This window comes from Empidonax traillii, unplaced genomic scaffold (assembly GCF_003031625.1).
Source record: "Empidonax traillii isolate 1590-97213 ecotype Southwest subspecies unplaced genomic scaffold, ASM303162v1 scaffold450:size721730, whole genome shotgun sequence".
Classification (NCBI taxonomy): Eukaryota; Metazoa; Chordata; class Aves; order Passeriformes; family Tyrannidae; genus Empidonax; species Empidonax traillii.
The window spans coordinates 11,521-33,068 of record NW_020955643.1 but is presented as its reverse complement, the minus strand read 5'-3'; the positions used below and the strand labels follow the sequence as shown (position 1 = coordinate 33,068).

Sequence of the window (21,548 nt, the reverse complement as noted above, 5' to 3'; positions counted from 1 at the left end):
AGGAGTAGGGACTCATCTGTCCTACTCATGGAGAGACATCACAGAAATTGCATTGTAGCTGTGCCATGTGGTTTGTATTGCTTTATCTGATTTCTATATCAAGTTTGCTGTTCAGATCAAGCATGACACAATCCCCTGAGTTCTTTGGACCTGCCTGCCCAAAACTCAGTGTGGCATTGCATGAACTGTAATTGGAGTGAGCAGGCTTGTGTCCTCCATGGGAGAAGAAGCACAAGAGCATCCTCAGGAGGCAGCAAAGGAGGCTCAGGGCCAGCATCAGCCCACAGAATTGCAAATCAGTTCCACTGAAAATATTACCAGTTCTTGTAGGATTGAAATCATTACTGGTGGGCAGCTGATATCCAACCCTCTCCATGTCTCACTAAGCAGATGGAAGGTGGAAAACTGAGGGTGAACATTTCTTGCCTCTGTCCTTCCATGTTGTTTGGTGACGTCTCCCAGTTGGTGCGTGGATGTGACACTTACTGTTGCGTTTTGAATGTGATGCAGCAGGTCACTGGTTGATGGAACCTGAACTGTGGATGTACTGTGGGTCCTTGTCTCTGCTGCTGGATGCCAGTGCTCACAGCATGTAGTTGGTGAACATCCCCTTCCTCCTGAGTGTTCTCAAACCAAATGACTAGCACAATAATTCAGCTGGTCTTCTTATATCTTTTCCTCCCTCTTTGTCTGTCATTGGGGTTTTAAGAATGTAGCTTCTATTTGGCACAGATGGGAGATGCTTCTCTGAGAGTGCCACATTGGATCCTGCTGCACAGTACAACCCCAAGGGCTGGAGTGAGAACCTGCAGTGGTGCAGATGACTTTTGAACACTGCATAAATAATTTGCAGGTGATAAGGTAAAATTAGGCCCCCTGACCAGCAGATGATGTAACAGGTCCATTATAGGATGCTAACATCTTCTTATTCTTTGTTTCTGGAGAGTAAGAAAACAGTTCCCTTGCTCCAGGGGATCTGGATGAGCTGAGTCCTGCTTTGGTGATCTACATATTGAAATCTCTCCTCCCTGGATGTAGAATCTGTATCTGTGCATACTCCTGTCCTTGCTAACAGGGCAGTTCAGCCCCAAAAATTCATGTGTATATTTTATATATATATACATTGCTGCCTCTTCTCATTGCAGCCCTTCTTTCTTGTTCTAAACAAGGTGAAACAACTTCTTTTCAAAGCCTGGAGCCAGATACTGTTTTCTATTTCCTCTCTTGCTTCATTATCCCAAGGGCTTTTCCCCATCTCATGGTAGTGTTGTGGGTTGATCCCTGCTGATACCAGAGTTGGACCATTTTCCTCTTTCTCAGTGCCATCCTGCCCTTTGTGCTCATCTGCAATTTGTGCTCATCTTTCCCCTTGCAACAGCTTTTTCTGAGGGAAAACCAATGCTGTGCTGCTTGGAAGAGTGCAGGCAACCAGCCTGGCCTCTCACCTTCACCCTGGTGTTGTTAGATTCTAAATGTGCCACCACGATAAGGTCTTTGCATCAGATGCCCTGTATTTCTTCATTTTTCAAATGCCAAGCATGCCATCTGAGTGGTGCTGATGACTACAGACATACATCAAAAAAATACCTCCTTCTGGTCCTTTTCCAGTGTGCTTGTTCCAGAGAGTGACCCGTGGTGGAAACACAGCCCTGCCTTACAGGCAAGGCTCAGCAGTTGGCAATAGTGTTCTTGGTGTAATAATTACCATAAAACTTCATTGTACAGGGGACTTATCTGGCAGTTCTGAAGAACAGGAACAATGGGATGTCAAGATGAATGAGCAGTAGCGCCTGCTCCAGCAGATGTGTGTTTGTGGACACACTTATCTGATTAAAAGGTAATTTAATCTCACCTGACAATGGTAGATAGTAGTGTGTGTGGGTTTGTTAGGTAAGCATGGTTGTGTATTTGCAATCAAGAACTTAGACAAGTGATTTGCCAGACTGAGACTTGTTGAGCTACAGATACAACATTTAAACGAGGGTTACTTACACTTGGTGCCTGGTATATGTACCTTAAGCCTTCAGCAAATTCTCCATGAAGGAAAAACTGGCATTTAACTACAAAGCCACTAAACCCTGCCTTGTCTTTTAAGCCTAAGTAAAAGTATCTCTCAGGCCTTAAAACTGTTGCTTTGCTCCGTGGGTTGAAAGTTATTCCAAAACAAGCACTGGTGCTTGAGCTCTGTGGTCAGTAACAGAGGCAAAGTGTAAACTGTTGCTTAACACCTAGGGTATTAGACATTAAAAATGCATGGAATTCAAGGGGGCAGCATACTTCTGTGTGCAAGTGTCTGACTGCCTGACTGCTAGTGCAAAACACTGCTTTCACCCTTCGTCCCGAATGTCCTTTTGCTGTGGGTGCAAACATGCACTGCAAACATTTCTCTTGAGAGAAAAGATTGTGGCTGATGAAGATGTCTGATCTTTTCCATCTTGCTTCTTTAGCTGTGGTCTCTGTGACACAAAACACAGATTCCAAAGTTGTAGGACAAGCTGTGCTGCTGCTGGGAGTGGGAGTGGGCATTTCCTGGGTAAAGGATGCTGTGAGCAGAGTGGGAAGGTAGCTGAGAAACTGCTCCTTATCTTAGGAGCTCTTGCCCTGCAGGTTCACAGTAGTTACCTGGTAGTTTGAAATAACGTTTTTGGCACAGAGAAAATCAGGATGTACTCACACAAATATAGGCATCTGGAGGTCTAAGCTCTGACCCCTTTTTAGAAATTCTTGGTCTTCTACCCTAGTTGGTGGTCTTAAAGATTTGCTGTCTTCCCGCTGGCATGGAAATATCCGCAAAATTAAGGAGAGCTTGCTAAGTTTGGTCTGTTACAGCTTCAAAGCACTATTTTTTTTTTGTGGTCTAGACATATTATATGCTGGCTGAGTTACCAGACCTTGGGAAAATGGTGGTTTACCATGTGTCAGTGGCTGTTTTGGACTTGCAGAAGATGAGTTAATCTTCCTGAAGGTTTGTAGGGGACCATAGTTGTGGGTATTAAAAGCATTGATGAGGCTCCACAGCCCACCAGCTAACAGGTTTTAACAGCTTGTACTAAGTCCTTTTTCAGTCACCATGAATTTAAAAACCAACTTATTCCTCTTTCCTGGTTGAGCCAAGGATGTATGAAGAAGGTGAGAGCTGGTTGCAGTTGTGTTGTTGAGTCCATGGCTTAATTTGGCAGAAAACTGTGCCCGGAGCCACACGCAATGCTGGAAGGTGGAACAGCTGGGAGCAGGTCTGGGGGGGACCTCTGCTGACACCTTTGACAGGCGTTAAATTTTAAATGTGAAAACTTAGATCTGCTTAAAGTAATCTTTGGGTATTATGTATCCTCGCAAATATTTCAGTTCTTCAGCTAGTTTGGCAGCATTATTCCCCGAGATGCTGAACCTGTGTAGTGAATGAATTCAAAGTGACAAGCTGGAGACATTCCTGCCATTCAAGAGAGGCTTAAGGAATTTCTTATTGGCTAAATTACAAATATGTAGCATTTTGCCCAGCACTGCATGGCAGTTTCAACCTGCCTGACCGTGACAAGATTAGCACTTTTGCTCCCCCTCCCCACCAGTAATTTAAAAAAAAGAAAAATTAGATTAAGAAGTACCAGGCAGAGATGCAAAAGCTTGAAAGAGTGAAAACCAACCTTACCTTGAATGATTCTGTCTGTCATTGGATTGGTTCCTTAATTAGCCCCATGTCCTTTAACCTCTTGAGAAATAAGTAAGGGATAAATTTGGGGATAAAGACAAAGACGCCTGGAGATTTACCACACACCGCTAGGTAATTCATCAAGGAATGTTGGTAATTAGCCCTGCCTCTTTCCTTTCTGGCTCATTTAATAAAACTGGTTGATTTAAAATAATGCCTGCTGGTTCATTATCAACTACTTTAAGAGCCAAGTTATGAACTTGAAACAAAACCCAGTATTGTGTTGTCTGCAAAGGACCTGGCAAGTGTGTTTTGTTTTGTTTTTTATAAAAAGAAATTATTATGTCTGGTCATCAGTCTCCCCAGCTTGATAATTTAATATTACTTTGTTTGGATTACCATTTGGCTTTTTGGGTGTATTTATTTCTAGTGTCTACTATGGAGAAGCAGAGAGGGGGAAAAAAAATCCAAGATCTTGAAGAGGTACATGTCAGATGGTGTTAAGAAAGCATGGCCTGATGGAATTCAGCTGAATAAGGACTTTACAATAGTAGTAGTCGTCCAGTTGAGGAAACGGGTAACTGTTTTAACCCTTTGTCTCTCAGAAGTGAGTGCCATCTACATGTCTTTGTTCTTTGAGCAGAATGGTCCATTTTATTAACCCATCTCTTTAGTGGAAATTTGTTCCTGAGTTGAGGACAGAACTCATCTGGTTTGTATTTCATTAGGAAAACAGTCATGGAGCATTCTTCCTTCTTCTTTATGGAGGGGAATAGCGTTACTTGGAAATTAAATTAGAGGTTCAGGCTATCACTGGATCAATACACTGCTGCCTTTGCACTTTTCTGGGGGAATATCTCAGTGTGGCAGCATCCAGCTTGAGTTTGTTACACTAACATGTGCTTACCCGTGGATCTGGTTGGGTCAGTCTGTCTGAATTCAAGAATTAAGTTACTTTAAATCTTCCTTTAAGAATTAATGTTAGACTTAGATTCCAACACTTGTGAAACTTGTGGGCTAGAGCAAAAGCAGGCTGTGCTAGCCTTCCACTTAGAGTAGGCTTGCAAATGCTGCATAGCACTTTTTCTGATTATGTACCTCATCAGTACCATGTGGGACTGAATTGTTATCCTCCTGCTCATCTTCCATACATCCCCTTTGCATCCCCTTGGATAGTCCTTATTCTGGGGGAACTTGTGTTTGTTAGACCCAGCAAAACCACGTGTCAGCTTTTACTTGCTTGGCAGATTAGTAAATTTAAAAAAAAAAAAAAAGTGCTGTGATTTGTAGAAATATTACTCTACCAGTAATTCTTTTGTTACCAGGTCTGAAAATAACTTGCTACCTGCAAACAGCTGCAGAGAGGCCGCTCATATTCTTATTTTAATGTACTGAAACAATATTTATTATGGACCTACTTACTATTTATTTGTTATGGACAATATTTGTGTCCTAGACTTGTTGAATATCAATCACTGAAATTCCAGCTAGTTCTTTGAAAATTCCTGTTTAACTGATACAATCCAAGCAGATTGCTCTCCTGTTGATCACCAGCAGCATGACAGAAAGCATTTCGATGTCAACATTACAGTAATTAAACGGGTACACAGAGTGCTGGGAAGCACTGATAACTCATCCAGGTTCTGTCATCCTTGGCGTTGCACTTCCATGATCTCTCAGCAGATGGCATTACAGTTTCCAAGACTCTGTGGATTCCTTGGGAGAGCTCTCAGCTGCCCGGGATTTCACCTTTCTAGACTATTCCCTTAACTGGTGAAGGCTAAAACTCGGATGTTAAAACCTGTTTTAACACACTATTCTAAACGTGTTTGCTTGCGTTATTGTATCATATTTTCACCAGTTAATGTCCCAGAGGTGCCTTTAAATTATTAACCAAGTAAACTGCTGTATGTGATAGTTATTGCATGCAAAAAACAAGTATTGCTAGAGAGTCTATGAAAGGCAGGCTACCTGTTTTAAACAAGCCTGCTGCTGCTGTACAATTAATAAACTTTTCCAGCAAGTAAGACTTCAGTGATAAAACTGGAGTGTGTTTTCCATCGAACATTCCAGATCATCAGAGCTTTGTCAGACACAACTGTTCTGCATTAAATTCTACCCCCTTTCTGCTTTGTGCTAAAAATCCTGATTTTTCTAGAAAATCTCAGCTAGTGAAAGAAAAATCATTTGGGGTAGTATTTGTTGCCGTTCATGAAGAAAAACAAGTAGTAAATATTACTGTATTTCTAAATTAATGTGGCTTACAGAGTGCATTACAGAAGCCATTGGTTGCTTTCAGGCAACCCACCTACTCGAATCCCTGGCTTCTGACAGCAGCATTTCTGTTCCTGGCTCGGCTGGAATCTGTGTCGTATCTCCAAGTGAGCACATTGACATCAGCAGGAGCGTGTCTTGCGTGCTCAAAGAAACCAAAGTTTCAAAGAGCTGGTTTTCTGTCTTGGAACAATGTGCTCCTTGTGTCTGTCTCTCCATCCTCTCCTTTTGAACATGGAGAGTGGCAGATCCACTCACCAGGAAGCGTCACAGGCCACGCGAGTGCTGCGGATTCTGGAAGTGCATCAGTGCCGGGAGCTGCTGCTGCTCAGCTCGGAGACCCCGGAGCAGTTGAGCATCTTTAATAAATTTGGGCCTAAGGGTTCATTGCTGCAAGCTCCAGCAAGTCCTAAGAGCGAGCTTTAGAGTATTTTTCCCTCCCCATCCAGTGCTGACTTTGCTTTTTTTTTGGTTCCTGGCTATGAGAGACCTTGCCAGAAAACTACTGTGTTAAAATATGCTGGTAATGGATTGAAATTATTCTGACCTAGAATCGAAACCAATTAATTAATTTAAGAGAAATTTGTATGTCAAGAAAGGTGAGTTCTAAGCTTGTATTTCAGGCTGCCTTCCTAAAGTTTTGCTACCAAGAAATTGCTGATTGAAACCATCAAAATTCAGTTTGTGGGATTAGTGGTTGGCTGTGAATTAAAACTTCCTGCTCTTTCAGAGCAAAATATAAACCAGCAAATGATGGATATTTTCTTCTTGAAAAGTAGTCCCACACTTGAAAGGAAGACATTTGAGGGCTGAGGTGTAGGGAACAGTCTGTCTTGCCTCTCCCAGGGCTTTATAAATGTCCTGCCAAGGACCTGCAGGCAACGCGCTAAACTTTAAGACAACTGGTTGTAGCTACCTAAGATTGTGACTTCTCTGATTGTGTTTTTTCTATAGGTGTGTGGGATTGTTTCTGCTGGGATTCAGGAGACCTGTCTAGAGGGCCTGATATTCTCAGGAAAGACTTAGTCCAGTTTACCCATATCAGTGATCCAGAGAGCTGCTGCCCTTAAACCAGCATGGCTGTTCTGATAAACCTGCTTTTGGCAAGGCAGCTTGTTTTTACTGGGTGGGTGTAGGGCTGCTTTTAGTGCTGCTACAGCCTCATGCAAAGTAGGGCTGAAGCAACGTTAGCAGTTCAGGAACTGCTTTAAAGTTAATTCCTGCTATATTGTAAAAGTGCTTTAAAGTTAGTTCTTAAGTAGAGAATTTTGAGAACTGAGACTTCTGTTTAAAGTGCTATGGCAGTCATCTATATTATAATAACTTACTAATTGAAAAGTTGTCCTTTGAGCTGTCTAAAAGTATTTTACTGTAGTATTAGACTGTTTGACAGTTCTGCTTCCTGACTCCCACCAAAACCATACTCCACTGAAATACCTGTCTCAAAGAAACAGTTTGTTTAGGGAGGGAGTAAAATGACCTTGAATGAGTCAGCACTTGTGTGTAGCAGTCGTAAGCTTTCCGTCCTCATTGCTCTCTAAAAGGAAATGATTTCTGGACCACAGGCACCATTCATTGCAGGGCAGTTAATGGGCTCCATTCACATCAAAGTTCATATATTCCTTAAGGGTTCAGCCCTGTATGGTTTGCTGTGTAAAAAGAAAAATAGCATTTAATCATGCTGCTGTGGCTTATCAAAAGAGTTTATCCTTTTCATACATTGGCTTTTTGAGGGAAGAAAAGTGGTGCCTTCTGCTCTGGAGAGCTGCTTGTGCAGTAAGTGGTCGCTCCGTGCCAAGTGCTGCTCTCTCTGTGGGTCACTGTTTAGACCAGCTCTGCCTTTACTGTGGAGCAGCAATGTGATTTTGCAGTAAACTCCCAGTTGCCCCCACATATTACATATCAGCTTATTTTTGCCCAGTGCTGTTGATGAGTACTAATTAGCTTCTTGTCAGGGAAAATTAAATGAGGAGACCTTGTGTTATTCAGCCACCACTGGGAGTTCAGTCTGTGAGAGCAGACTAGAGCTGGTCTGACACCAATGGCTTGAAATGCATTAGAGTGTCCTGAACTGTTCTCCCTTGGGGTCCCTCATCTCACACCATGTTGTTGGCTATGGTGGATGTACTGGCATCTCCCCTGGCTCCTAGCAGATGTTAAAATACCCTAAACTTTTACTTTTCATCTGTTCAAACTTCATTTAAAATAAATTAGGTTCAGTGTGAGCTTCTTTGCATTTTTTAAGATATCTAAAAATATTTCATCCTGTTAGTAAGGTAGTAACATGCTAAAATGGGTTTATACTTGGAGTTTAAAAAAGGGTGAGGAGGGTCGGGAAGTCAGAGTTAGGATCTAGTTAATCCACGTCTAATCTCTAATTACATCTCTAGCATCTGCCTTCCTTGAATTATGTTATGTTCCCATACTATGTCTTTGGTAGCTAAAACCTTGTGTATGTCATTGATCAGTGATGAGAGAGGTATTTTGTAAAATACATGTCATGATGTTAGTATTTTTTCAGTGCTAAAAGAATATACATGATTTTTTTACATAAATAAATACGTGAAATCTTCAGTGAAAGATACTTTGCCTATTTCCCTTTGTGAACATAGTTCTGATCTTGCAATAGCACTTGAAGGGTTACATTAGTGCGGGTCAAGTGTGGTTTAAAATAGGATTCTTTTGAGACCAAGCCTGGGGGCCCTGAATTTCCTTCTCAAAAGACATTTTGATCTTCTGACAAAACTATTACTTCTGAATTTCTTGATGATTCATATTTGCAACTAACCTTTGGAGAACTGGAACGATAACACACATTCTTCTTTGTGTTTTGTGAATGTGCCTCTCCTGGTGAGTCGACGGCTTGTGCTTTTTTGAAGTTCAGATGAAACCGTTGCAGAGAGTTTCCTGTAAGATGTTTGGAAAGGTGAAATTTGCCTGGTGTCATGAAATAAAATGTGATTCCAATCCTGCAGAAAGAGCCCTAACCCCAGCCTTGGTAGGGCTTCATGCCTGTAGTCCCTTGCAAGCTGGAGGTTTTGTATTTGCTCACGTGCTGCAGATGCTGCTGTGAGAGGTTTGTGTATATGCTGGAGGAAAATCATGGCAGAATTTTAGACCATCTTTTTATATAACCTATTTTCACAGTCTCTAAGTTTTTGTGATAAGGAACATGCTTGTGCAATATCTGTTGAAGTAATGAATCTGAGTGCTGTTTTTTATTACAACTGAAATATAAACAGCGCTCCTGACAGCTGACTCGGATTTTGTCCAAGATTTCATTGCTTCAGTTGATGGTCCTGCCAATGCCCCATCCTCTGGCCTGATCAAGGGTCATTTATATAGACAGGAGCTTCTCATTTCACAGTGCAACTAATTATTTGCCTGCCATATGTGAAATAACATGAGGAGAAGGGTTTTCAACAGCTCATCTTGGGAAGACATGGAGGAACAGGTGTGGAGAAGGTTACAAAATCAGCCGAGTGGCTGGATGTTGTTTTTCTAAGTATAAAATAGATAGTGATGCAATGTCTCTGTGCATGTAAGGCCTGAGATCTTAAAGGGCTGAAGTATTGGCATCCTTGTTTAATAAATGAGCCAGTGATAGTCTTACTTTTTTGCTGGGAGCCAAATGATAGCTACTGTCTGGCTGTTGTGGGAGTAAGATCGTGGGGTGTAGAGGTGAAGTCGTGCAGCCTGATGGCTATTTGCCTTAAATATGTCTTCCTGTTACAGAATTATGGTGACATGACTTTAGCTAAAAATTAACTCAAACATTTTACCTGTGATTACTGGGTTTTAAGTTAGAGTGGAATAAGCGTACTTATTTTTACTGTTGCTGCATTTAATCCCTTGTGGCTACTGCGATGTCTGCTGGGACACCTACTTTGTGAGTGAGACGTCAGGGAAGAAAGGATGTGATGTTGCTTAATGGAAGTGTTGGACATTAGCACTCTATTCCCCAGGAGGAGCCAGGATCATTCAAAGTAACCCTGGCAGTGTTGGCTTTCAGTTTTGATGCTCTGTGGCACCACTTTGGCCCCTGGGTGAATTCTCCTGCAGAGCAATGCCTTGCCGACCTGCACGAGGAGTGACCCACCTTTGTGGCTTGCCAAAGTCCTCAAAAAAATTCCAATTCCGGTATTTAGCAGAGTGCTTCAGATCAGAGCCAGCTGAGTTTGCATGAAGGTGACTTGGATTATCTTACCTTAGCGAACATGATGATCAGGCACTCTGAGGTACTGAAACTGTTTTATTCTAACTCAGTAGGTTTTAGTGCAGTCATAAATAACAGCACAGCTCGTTGAACGGGAGGATAAAAATCAAGGAGTTCAGTGGTGAGCCAGCTTGCATTTCCTTCACTTAAGTGAAGTCAGCGATTTATTATTATTTTAGGCTGTGTCCAATGATCATATTAGTGATGGGAATAAAACGGATGTATCTGGAGTGCTTTATTCTTGTGCTTATCCGAGCCTTCCGTATTGGGGCTGACGTGAGACATCATCAGCTGTAGGCAAAGTGATACAGAGCCCAGCTAAGTCCTTCTAATTCTTTATTAACTATGACATGTAGAAGCTCAGGGCATGTTCACAGTGTAAAACTGGTTTGAATTAACACAGTCTTCATTCTCTTGCTGGCTTCTTCTGGTGGCGCTGTGTGTTTGTTGTAAAGCAAATCCCCTCCAAACGGGCTCGTTCCAGAACAAGTGTCCTTTGTGCTGTAGCCAGTGTGTTGACAAGTGGTTTGTTAAAATAAATGGTCCTTTCAAAATTATTTTCCCTCTTATTTTTTGATGCATCTTTAGAAGTTTTGGTAGGAAGACTTTCCAGTAGATGCTGAAATCTGTTCCAGCATGCACTGGTTGAGTTTGATGTACTTGTGTTTTCACATTTGGATTGTGATTACTGGCAAGTTCTTGATGTGTGCTGTGTTAGTGACCCTGAGATTGGGTGTTTTTCCTGCTCTTACACTTTTTATTTACAGTTTGGGCAAAATAGCCTATTTTAACTTAATTTTCACCTGGGAAAAGTCAGTGTTGCACGACATCTTAAGAGAAGTTGATGCAGGGGCAAATTAGATTTACTGCATTGAAATCTGCTTTTGGCATGGAAACTTGAAGCTACTTAAATTTTATTTATTGAAGTCTGGACAAGCAAACAACCTATCCATTCTACATAGGGGTAACTCTGCATCCCTAGGAAGCTGAGAATAAGAAATTTTATTTTAAAGTCAGTGTGTGCTGCCTCTCCTAACTGTTTTAAGCTTAGCTCCGATTACTTTTTACCCAACATCTTGTATAAAACTGGTTTCTCTTTTCTCCTTTGTTCATTTCCTATGGAAGATGCTGTTATTTTTACCCAGTCCCATTTGTGTTCTTCACATTTGGTAAGTGATAATGAGCAACCTGAGAAAAAACATGTGTGGAGGAGGATGCCTTTTCTCACCTGTGGAAACTGCATCCTCAGGGCATTGCAGAGGATTTGGTGCAGCAAGGTCCGTGCTGTCTTGGTTTTGGGCTCTAGAAATATACCCAGGGTCTCCAGATCCTGGGCATGAGTGACGGTTGATGTGATTTAAGCATTAGTCTGACCTGCCAAGGCCCTTTTGGGGAGAAGGATGGGTCTTCTGTGCCTCTTCCCTGCCATGGGAAATGCAGTGAAGTTTAAACCACTGTTTTTTTCCAGCCGTCTTGGGAGTGCACCGGGGACCTGAAAGTTAGTTACTGAGTGCTTCAGGTCTAGCAGGGGTTACTGCAGGCTGGAAGGGTGGCTGGGTCAGTAACCCCTGTGAAATGTCACTGACAGTCCTGCTCAGGCTCTGCTTACGTGACTGCCACTCAAAGCTGGCACGGGCTGACGCCGTGCTTGGCAACCTCAGGAGGAAGATAAAGCTGGAAAAATACTTTTACCCCTCTAACATCATCACTCTTTCAAGTTGAGAGTAAACTGCGTTTGAGTGGTCTGGTGAATCCTGTGTTACTGTTGCTCGGGCTGTAGGAAGGGTGGGTGATTGTGCTTGGGCTGTAAAATAGGCTTTGCAAGGGGAAGGTGGGAGCACAGGTGGCTTCAGACCGTCTGCCTGAACTGGTTTTGGGCTTTCAGGCAGCTGAAGTATCCGTAGTTGCATGACTCTGCTCCCCCCTGAGTTCACATCTCTAAGCCAAGTCTTGCAGGAGTTTTTGGAAGCAACTTTATGTCTATCTTTGACAGTTCCTGAGAGGAGGAGTCATTTGTGTCCTGCTGTGAGCAATCTCAAACCCTCCAGTGCCGATGAAAGCGCTGCCCAGCTTCCTTCTGAGAGAGGAGGATGGCAGAAGTGGACGTAAATATTTGGTGCTTGAATTAAGCTTTTCATCGGGGCAGTACCATCATTCAAACTTGCCTGTCAGATGCAGCTGTGTGGCTGATGTTGTTGCCTGTTAAGTCATAAAATATTTACGCTCAGAAGCACCTGGGGTAGGTGAAATCATGGCAAAAGATTTGTGTCATTTTATGGAGTCGATTCCTTGTCTGTCCTAAAATGTTGTAGTGCTTTTTGGTCTCAGTAGCTGTATAAAATAAAAATTTTATGGCATGTGTGTTGTGAAGTAAACAGCTAAAATGCTGGTTTCCTAAGGAAAGAAAAAAAAAAAAAGCAGGACTTCAAAGGACCTAATCCTTCTGAAAGGCAGACTTGTGGAATGGCAGCTAAGCATGCCACTAACCTGCAAATTACATCAGTTCCTATCTCCTTAAGCAAATTTGGCTAACCTCTCTTTTAATTTCCTTAGATACTGTTGTCATGTGTTTCTACAGCTAAAGCACAGTTTTAAAATACTAATCCACAAATACTTTGTTCTTGTTTGCTTCATGTCCTTCCCTTGAATGAGCAGTCACGTTACACAGAGGAATTTGATGATGGACTGAGCAACCCCTCTTTGTGTAAATGATGTTCATTCTGTACAATGTGCCATTTCTTTTTCCGTAACTTTGTGCTTGGAGATGACCGTTGGATCCACTTACTTAAAGTGCAGTTGTGATGCCAGGTCTTAAATAACTTCCTCATATCTGATTTTCTTTTCAAGTTCAGAGGGTTTTGGGGTGAATTAGGTAACCAGGGAGTTTTGTTGTGCTAACTGATGGGAGTTTCCTTGTGTTTGCTGTGTCCCTAAGTAAAATGATAGAATCAGCTCATCCTGCTTGTCATTCCCCAATCAATATAAGTTACTGTTCACCTTTTTCTTGCTATTGGGCTTTCTGGTCAGTGTTGTTATGGCCATATTTTCTGGGTAATGGGCTAAAAGAAAGCGGAGCAAATACGCTTTAGAAAAGTTGGGGGTAAGGGGAGAATGGCAGCTGGAGAAGTTACTGAATAGGTTTATCTATTACTAAACTCACAGTGGCCCTATGAGGAATGATCTGTCACAGCCCAATCAGCTTAATTTTGGTGACATTACAAGTGAGGTGGCTGCTCCATCTTTGAGGACTGGAAAAGTTTCAGAAAGAACTGAACTTCTCATGCGAAGCCACTTCAGACCACTGACGTCTTTAGGGGGAAAAATGTGATGCTGTTGTTTAATGTTTGAATGCAGCATGTGGGAAAATGTCATTGAGAATGAGTTAAACCATTGTCTGGCTGGTTATTTGGATTGCTCCAAGTTGGGTGGTAGGAGGGTACTTCCTGGCGTTGCAGTGAAACCCATGATCAATATTTAATGAAGTTAATTGAAGGGATTTTATGGTCTTTAGGATTTTCAGACTTAGTGGACCAACCTCTGGTGAATATGACTTGCAGAATCTTGAGTCTGGATTGGAAAATTTTAGGACAATAAATCACTCCAAGTGGCACTAATTGATTATCTTTCTCACATGTAATTCTCCTCCAATTTTTTTTCCCTAGCCTCAAAAGACAGACACCTATTTAAACGGCTTCCTGTTTTTATTCAAAGTCTTAGGAAACAACTTGTTGCTGCTGCTGTTTTTATTCTTGAAAGTGGTAGATTGAAACAACTTAAAAAAGGAACTTTGAAGCCCAGGACTGGTTTGTTGAACAGGCTTTCTGCGGCAGTGGACCCAAACTGAAGCCTGTAGCCCTTGCAGAACACTTCAGTGGATGTGGTTTCATATAGTTTTTCTTTGGATGCCATTAATTGTTAAATGACACAGAATTTTAACCTTTCTTAAAAATCCCATGACATTTAGCTGTCTAAGCAACAAAAAGTTCTATTGAACCAAAAAAAAAATGACAAAAAAGTATTTTATTTGTAATTGTAAACTGTAAGTCCTAAGGCAATTTACTTGAAACAAGTGGTCTTTTTAATTAAAGAAAAAAAAAAAAGTGGGAGTGGGGTGGGGAGAAGAGTCTTCCTCCCCCTTGGTTCACTGTCCCCTGACATGTCCCCGTGCCTGAGCCTGTCTCTGCTTAAATGAAGCATTGAGTGCTTTGGCTTTACTGTTGCAGGAAGTTTCAGTGATGTTTTTGGTGAGAAGAATCTCCTTCTGTGTGGTTTTGGAAGCGGGAATACGCTCCATCCCAGCTCTTGGGGGCCAGAGCAGCAGGACAGCCTCGAACTGCTGGCGTTTGTGATGGCCTTTGTTCACTTGTGTTGCACCAACAGGGGATTTGGGGCATCTTCAGCTTTGCTTTGAAAAGCTGCAGTACGTGGAGATGTGACAATGTGACCATGATTTTAAGTAGTAGCTGAGATGGTAAAACCAATACTCAGCGTTTCACCTGGAAGAAATACTCTTAACACGAGATGGGCTGTGTTTGCTCGTGCTTCCAGAAGTTACCCATTGCAAAGAAATCAAACCTGTTCGAGGACAAATTCATGAGTATATCAGTAACACACCCCAACTAACTTAGCCTAGTTACCTTCATCCAGATGTACCAGTGGCTCAAAGCTTGATCCTACAGCAACTAATCCACTTTCAACTGTGGTTGAACTTGATGATCTTGAAGGTCTTTTCCCGCCTAAATATTTCTGTGATTCTATGACCTTGAAGTTTTCCTAGAGTATGATTGGTAGTAATGCCACAGTTCAAGGTCTTTATTCGGGTGTTTTTATCATTAGCCATTTAGTTTCTGGATTCCACTGTGCAAATTGTACTTGCCAAGGCATTAGGCTTCCCTGGCCTGTGCCTGCCCAGGAGTGAACTCCTGGGTGCCTCTACAGAAGGAGTTTGGTCTGTACATAACTGCTGGGAGTTGTGGTGCGTTGCTCTGCTGCCACATTGCAAGTTCTTCCAAGTTCTTGCCATTATCAACAAGTTGTTAGTAAATTAAGTCTGAGTGATTCCCAGCAAGACTTGACCAGAGGAACAAGTATCGGCCGTATTGTTTGTTGTTTGTGTTGGCTTCGTGCAGAGGAACTCCTTGAGCCGTGTGCTTTGTGCTTGAGCACACAGCTGTGCTTTGTGTTGAAATTCCTGAGCCCCCGATCACCCTAACGGGAAACGTTTTTAGCTTGGAAAACTCGAGGAAGTGTGTGGGTCTACTCAGAGGTTCTGTCACTGATGTGTAATATAATAAGGATTTTGAAGAATGTAGTCTGAAGTGCACCTGAAATTCCCACTGATGTGGTGTGTATGCTTAAAGCTAGTCAAAGCCATTGATTAAATGTTTGCTTGATTGACACTAGACACAAGGGCTGGGAAAATCTGTCTCTTACTGGAACAAACTGGTTATTACTGTTTTTTCTGTGATGTGTAAGAAAATAGGCAGCTTCTCAGGAGCTGTTTTTCCTCTGTTCAGGTACTTGAACTAGATGTATGCCTGGAATTAGCAATCAGATTTCAAGATTAGTGAAGGTATGAGAAAGCCTTTCCCCTGCTTGAGATAATGTGGACAGTCCAAAGTGCGAGGGGTGAGTGCTGAGCAATCAGCGTGGCTCCATCCAAAACTTTTCCAGCCCAGCTCAGCCTTGGAGGGCCTAAGTGGCTTCCACAGGGGTGGAGTCAAGTTGATTTCTTTATACTGCCTTTCTCAGTGCTTCACCTCAAGAAAAAACATCCTCCTCAGTGTCAGCAGGGCAGGAGCAGATGGAGCTTGGATTGCTGACCAATGAGACTGGTAGTGCAGGAGTATCTGATGCTGTGACAGTTCTCAGTGTGCGTGGAGCCAGCTCGTGGAAATACTGGAGATGCTGCTGAGCTGGCATTGCAGCACTTCTAGGATGAAACCAGTTTGGGGCTCTACTTCTGAGGCAGTGTTATTCTGTATTACCCATGTAGGCAGAACCCTGATAACCAAGCAAATTATAAAATGCACCTGAGTACAAATTGAATGTACAGCTGCCTTCTGGGTCTCTCTCTGCTGAATCCAGGCTGTGGGCTGCCACTTGACCATCCTGGAACTGCAGTTCCTTGTAGCTAAATTCTTGTGTTACTATAGTGGGATAAATTTAGCTTGTTTTGTCGTCTTGTCTTGGCTCATTTCTGAAGTTCTGCACATGATATTATGTTACTTCTTGCTTGTCAATACCAAAATGCCCAAAAAACAATGTTCTTCTCAGTTTAGTAATGTTGCAGTAAAACTTTGGTTGAGATTCCTGGAGATAGATGGTTGGAGAACCAGAGGACTCAGTTTCGAGTTGTTTTATTTTTTTCTTTCATGTCCTCATTCAGTCACGTTTCTTAGGAAGTGTATCCAAACCAATAATTTGCCATCTTTCACTTTGTGTCTCATGAATTTGGAAGAACAACAAGAACTATTCTTCACCCGAAAGGCTGGAAGGGGCTGAGGACCAAAATTAGATCTTAAGTCAAAGCTTTTATTCACGGTTTCAAGTTCAGGGTAGTGGAATTTCATTGTAGGGTTATTTTGCAGCTCTTTGCTCGTGAGATATTTTGTCGAAAAGGAAGACTACTTTATGGGTTATCTCCAGGCTGGCTGTGACTGGGGTGTGTGCCCAAATGGTCACATTTGGTCTCTCTTTGATGTAGAGACTGTAGAAAAAGGATGCTTTAGGCCAAAGACAGGGCTAGTCTCAACAAACAGCACAGAGTTCATAAAGGCAGTTCCCACCAGATTTGGACAGTGGTGCTCCTAAGGCAGCTCAAGAGAGCAGCCAGTGACACAACAGAGGACCAAACTCAAGTTTCTCAGACGCCTTTTGTGTAGCCTGTTGGGCCTCATACTTGGCCAGAGTGAGGGTCATGGAAATTGGGACTTTTGTCCAAGAAGGAACACGTGTAAAACTGCTTCATCCTGTAGGAACTCCTGTCCTTGTTGAAGGGTGGGAACTGTTATATCACCTTCCCCTCCATTTGGAGATTAATTGTATGTTCTTGTATTTAAATGTGAAAGTATGTTTGACCAGCTGTGGATTGAAAGAAAGTATTCAGTCCCTAAATATCTTTGCATCATCTTGGAGCAAGAAAAAGACAGCTCTCTGAGTTCTTTGGTTCGCTACTGGACTTGTGTGAGATTGTGACACATGAATTCACAACATTTTTTCTCTTGCCTTTTCCAGCATGCTGAAGGCAGCACAACCCTTTTAAAAAAAAAAAAAAACCCAAATTAGTAATTGAGTAACAAAATAACTCAAAATATTCTAATGAAGAATAATGCAACAAAATCAGAGGAGAGTAAGTTCTTGTGAAATAAATTTGTGTTTAGCCAGACAAAAACCTTGTGTCAATTAGAAAGTGTGTGTTTCAAAACTTGACATGTAGTGGGGTCAGTGTATTAGAATATGATTTTAATAATGTAATGTTTGATGATGTAGAGTTGAGATGTGGATTTTGGAATTTTGTTTGTCTCTCTCCTGGGAGCGTGGAGGGTGGGTAAGAGTTGGGTGCAGAGAGGAGACACTCTGCTCCATCCTGGGATGGAGAACAGCCACTGTGTCTGATGACTGTGGAGGAAAAGGAATGTGCAGATTCTGTCAGATGAGCAGGGCTTGTTTTTAAATATCATAACCAAAGATAAGTGTTACGAAAATAACTCATTTACTGATAATTTTATCTACTTTGAGGTTGAAAATTTGGTGAAAAATAGATTTATCTGGGTAGTGTAGCTCTTAGCACTGGTGATGGGAAAATTGATAATGCAGTTTGGGACTGACAAAGTGCTATACTTATCACAGCAGGCTTTAGTATTGTGTTGTCTTGCGATGTGGTGCAACAAAGCAGATTAAACTCTCTAGACATGGCATCTTAATGTGCTTCCTTGTGAGCGGAGACTTGGGAAAATAACGCCAGTTGAGTGTTTTTTATGTCTGTGCTTGAGCACAGGCTTGTGTCAAGGAGTTGGATAGAAGGAAAAGGTAAGTCCTGGAATGTGTAGGGACTGTGCCCACTTGCAGATGAGTGCATTTGGAACATGCTTGAGCCCATGAACTTGAAAACTTGTCACAGCTCTAGACTGAGACAGAATTAATGGCTTTGAAGCACCAGGCAGGCTGAGGATGGAGTAGAGCTTTCTCAAGTGCTTCGTGTTCCGCTGCAGGTCCTGGGTGGACCAGCGGCTGAGCCTGGAAGCTGAGGATAGGACTGTGTGGCCCGTGGGTTTATCCAGTGCACTCCACTGCCAGGGGATGTGCGTTAGGCTCGTAGGGCATTTGTTCAGTTATTTCTTGCTCTGTCCTTAAAAACTTTTAACCTTACTGCTAAAGAAAACTGCCATTGTCTGTTAGTACGACTGGAACGAAAGCTGAATAGCGAGTTAGCCTTGAGCAGACTGTCAATCTGACTTTGATAGCCCATCACTTAAAAGGTCCTTTTATGTTTATGAAAAAGCATGACATCAAAGCCAGGGGAAAAAAAAAAAACCAATAGTTAGGGCTTAACTTAAACTTGCATAACTTCCATGAAGAGCCCTTGTGTGAACTGTTTGTTTCTCCACTTGCATGGCTAATTAGAGTAGGTTACTATAAGTCTGAGCAGTGGCCATCAAGTTTCTTCTTTGGGGTAGCTTGTTTATGGTGCTTCCATATGTGGATCCCTCAAACTGGAGTGGCGTAGAGCAAAGGATACTGTAGTCGCTTCTCTTGCAACCTCTTAAGTAGCATGCTGGAAATGCTTGAATATAATCATTATCAGGTGAGTTGTTGTTGCAAACTTATTTTAAAACCTGTTTACTAAGAAGGTGTACAGGATGCAGGAAACCCTTTTACTCTGGTGTCTTGGATGCCTTATTTAATTTCTTTCACAGCAATAAGTGGGGGACGTACGTGGTCACTTGTAGCAGCAAAAGTCAGTTTAATGGAACTGTTTTAAAACAAAATAACTTCTCAGAGTATTACTATATTTTGGTTTGTTTTCTATCTTCTGGTGGAAACACTAATGACCAGAGAAAGGCGACAAAGAGCTTCCAGGATATGGTGGAAATTTTTCATGCCTTTCTTCTCTTACTTATTTAGAGTGTGCACCAGCAGTTCGGTGTGAGGTTTTTCATATTTTGGACATAAAAAAAATTCCAAGTACTGAAAAGCTTATCTTAAATACAGAAATAGCTGTTGCTGAGGACAGTGATTGATCTGAACTGAAACACTTCTTTTCTTGCATCTTATTTGCATGATGTGTTTATAAACAGGCTGTCTTATTTGTATATGATTTAGGCCATATATCTGAGATATAAATAATCCTTAGGCAGAAAAATGGTGTCTTCCTGTTTTTCTAGTTTAATCAATGCATTAATTTAAAAAAACCCTAACAACCAAAACCTAAAAAAAGTCCAACGACAAACCTTTTGACCTCTCTGCTATTTGACATTGCATCAAGGACAGCAATCCCTAGTACTTGGTTTTCATTTGTAGCTATTAACAAGTAAAATGAGTCCTGCAGTACAAGTCGTTTCTCCATATTTTAGTGAAAGCTGAGTGTCACAGAGCTGAAGGTCTGAATGCAGAACCGTCTGTTCTGGACTGTCTGTATCAACTGGAAACCTGAGCATTGGGCTTAAGTGAGAAATCTCCTTCTACAGAAGAATAACTGGAGCTTCTTGGTTTACCGACAGTAATTCAGTTGTTGAAACACCGGGTCATAAACTGATTTTTTTGCCACCAAAAAAGTTAGTGGAGAGCTGCGGCTTTCCTTGGAGCTGCATGGGTTTGTACTTTGTCAAATGCTTAGCAGGTACTTCTGTCAGAAGTGCTCAAACCCCCAGCACCCCTGATGACGCTGTCAAGCAATAACTCCCTCTCTTAATTGTGTCGCGCAGGTGCAGACTCACCTTGAGAATCCAACCAAGTACCACATCCAGCAGGCCCAGAGGCAGCAGGTAAAGCAGTACCTCTCTACCACTCTAGCAAATAAACATGCCAACCAAGCCCTGAGCTTGCCATGTCCAAACCAGCCCGGGGATCATGTCATGCCGCCTGGAACTGGAAGCAGCGCTCCCAACAGCCCGATGGCAATGCTCACCCTCAACTCCAACTGTGAGAAAGAGGTAATATACGCTCTCCCTGTTCACGTCCTTCAGTAAAATGGAATTGCAGTCTGCTTTAATTAAGTTGTTTTAAACCATATTTGCTCGTTGTTAAGAAGATTGTGTTTATCTCCTCTGAACCTTGTGAAAATGTAACTGCTACCTCTGCCTGATTAGTGGATAGGTGCACAAAACATTTTGGCAAAACAACTGTATCCCTCAAACTTCCTCCTTTTTCAACTGTAGTAGCTAGTTGATACTTATTAAAACTACTTTACTTTTCCCCCACCCTGTTGCTTGATGCAACTGTGAATAATTGACCTTTGGAGAACACAAAGCAGCTTTGTAAGCTGTAGCTTTCTGTAATAATGTTATTTATGGCTCATTCTTGTAGAAAGAGCAAAGAGCATAGCAAAAATAACTGAAAAAAATGCAAAGCTTTTTTTGAAATATTTTAGGTATTTTTACAGTAAAATTTGTGCAAGCCTCCTGTGTAGCTGGAAGGCCAGATTATCCCAGCTAATATAACCTAAAATGTTACTGGTTCTTGTTTCAGTGCTGCAAATATAAGACTTCACTAGCCTATGCCTAGTAGTCCTTTGCAACCTTATCTCAATCTTTTCTGGTGTAAACTTAATTAGATGTTACATGTGTGCTCAGGCACCAAAGGAAGATGACTGGGAAGATATTAACAAATATAAGAGTCATGTCAGTATTTTGTAAAATGAAAAATTGGAGACAGTTGTAGAGCTATTTATGTCCTCTCATCCTCCCCTCAAGCCTTTGTGCCAGATTTTTACTGCAGATGCACTCTGAGAGGAGAATACTACACATCTTTGAGAAACAGTCATTACAGAACGTATTTTGCCCAGGCAAGAGTAATACTTGTGCTCCATAGTTTCAAAAGAAATGAAAATCAAATATTTCCATCCTATTGTCCCAGTGGCACCCAAATATTTTTTTCTCCAAGGTATTTGCAGCTTCACTTTGCTGTGTCATCAGGAACATGTGTGCATGACACTATTTCGATCGTGCTCTTTTTGGGACTGAGACTGTGCCATGAACTCAGATCCATGCTTTGCTTTTTCTTCCTCTTTTTTTTTTTTTTTTTTTTTTTTTTTTTTTTTTTTTTTTTTTTTTTTTTTTTTTTTTTTTTTTTTTTTTTTTTTTTTTTTTTTTTTTTTTTTTTTTTTTTTTTTTTTTTTTTTTTTTTTTTTTTTTTTTTTTTTTTTTTTTTTTTTTTTTTTTTTTTTTTTTTTTTTTTTTTTTTTTTTTTTAT

At 41.5% G+C, this 21,548-nt stretch overlaps 1 protein-coding gene across 5 annotated transcripts in view; it reads left to right on the top strand.

Annotated features, from left to right (window-relative positions):
• The window catches only part of MITF (melanocyte inducing transcription factor), a 94,749-nt gene that overhangs the window by 61,940 nt on the left and 11,261 nt on the right, over positions 1 to 21,548 (top strand). For all 5 annotated transcript variants that reach the window (XM_027895132.1, XM_027895129.1, XM_027895131.1 and 2 more), the window contains one exon: positions 20,063 to 20,290. In XM_027895132.1, coding sequence (XP_027750933.1) covers positions 20,063 to 20,290 — 228 coding nt within the window. The remainder of the gene's footprint in view (positions 1 to 20,062; positions 20,291 to 21,548) is intronic.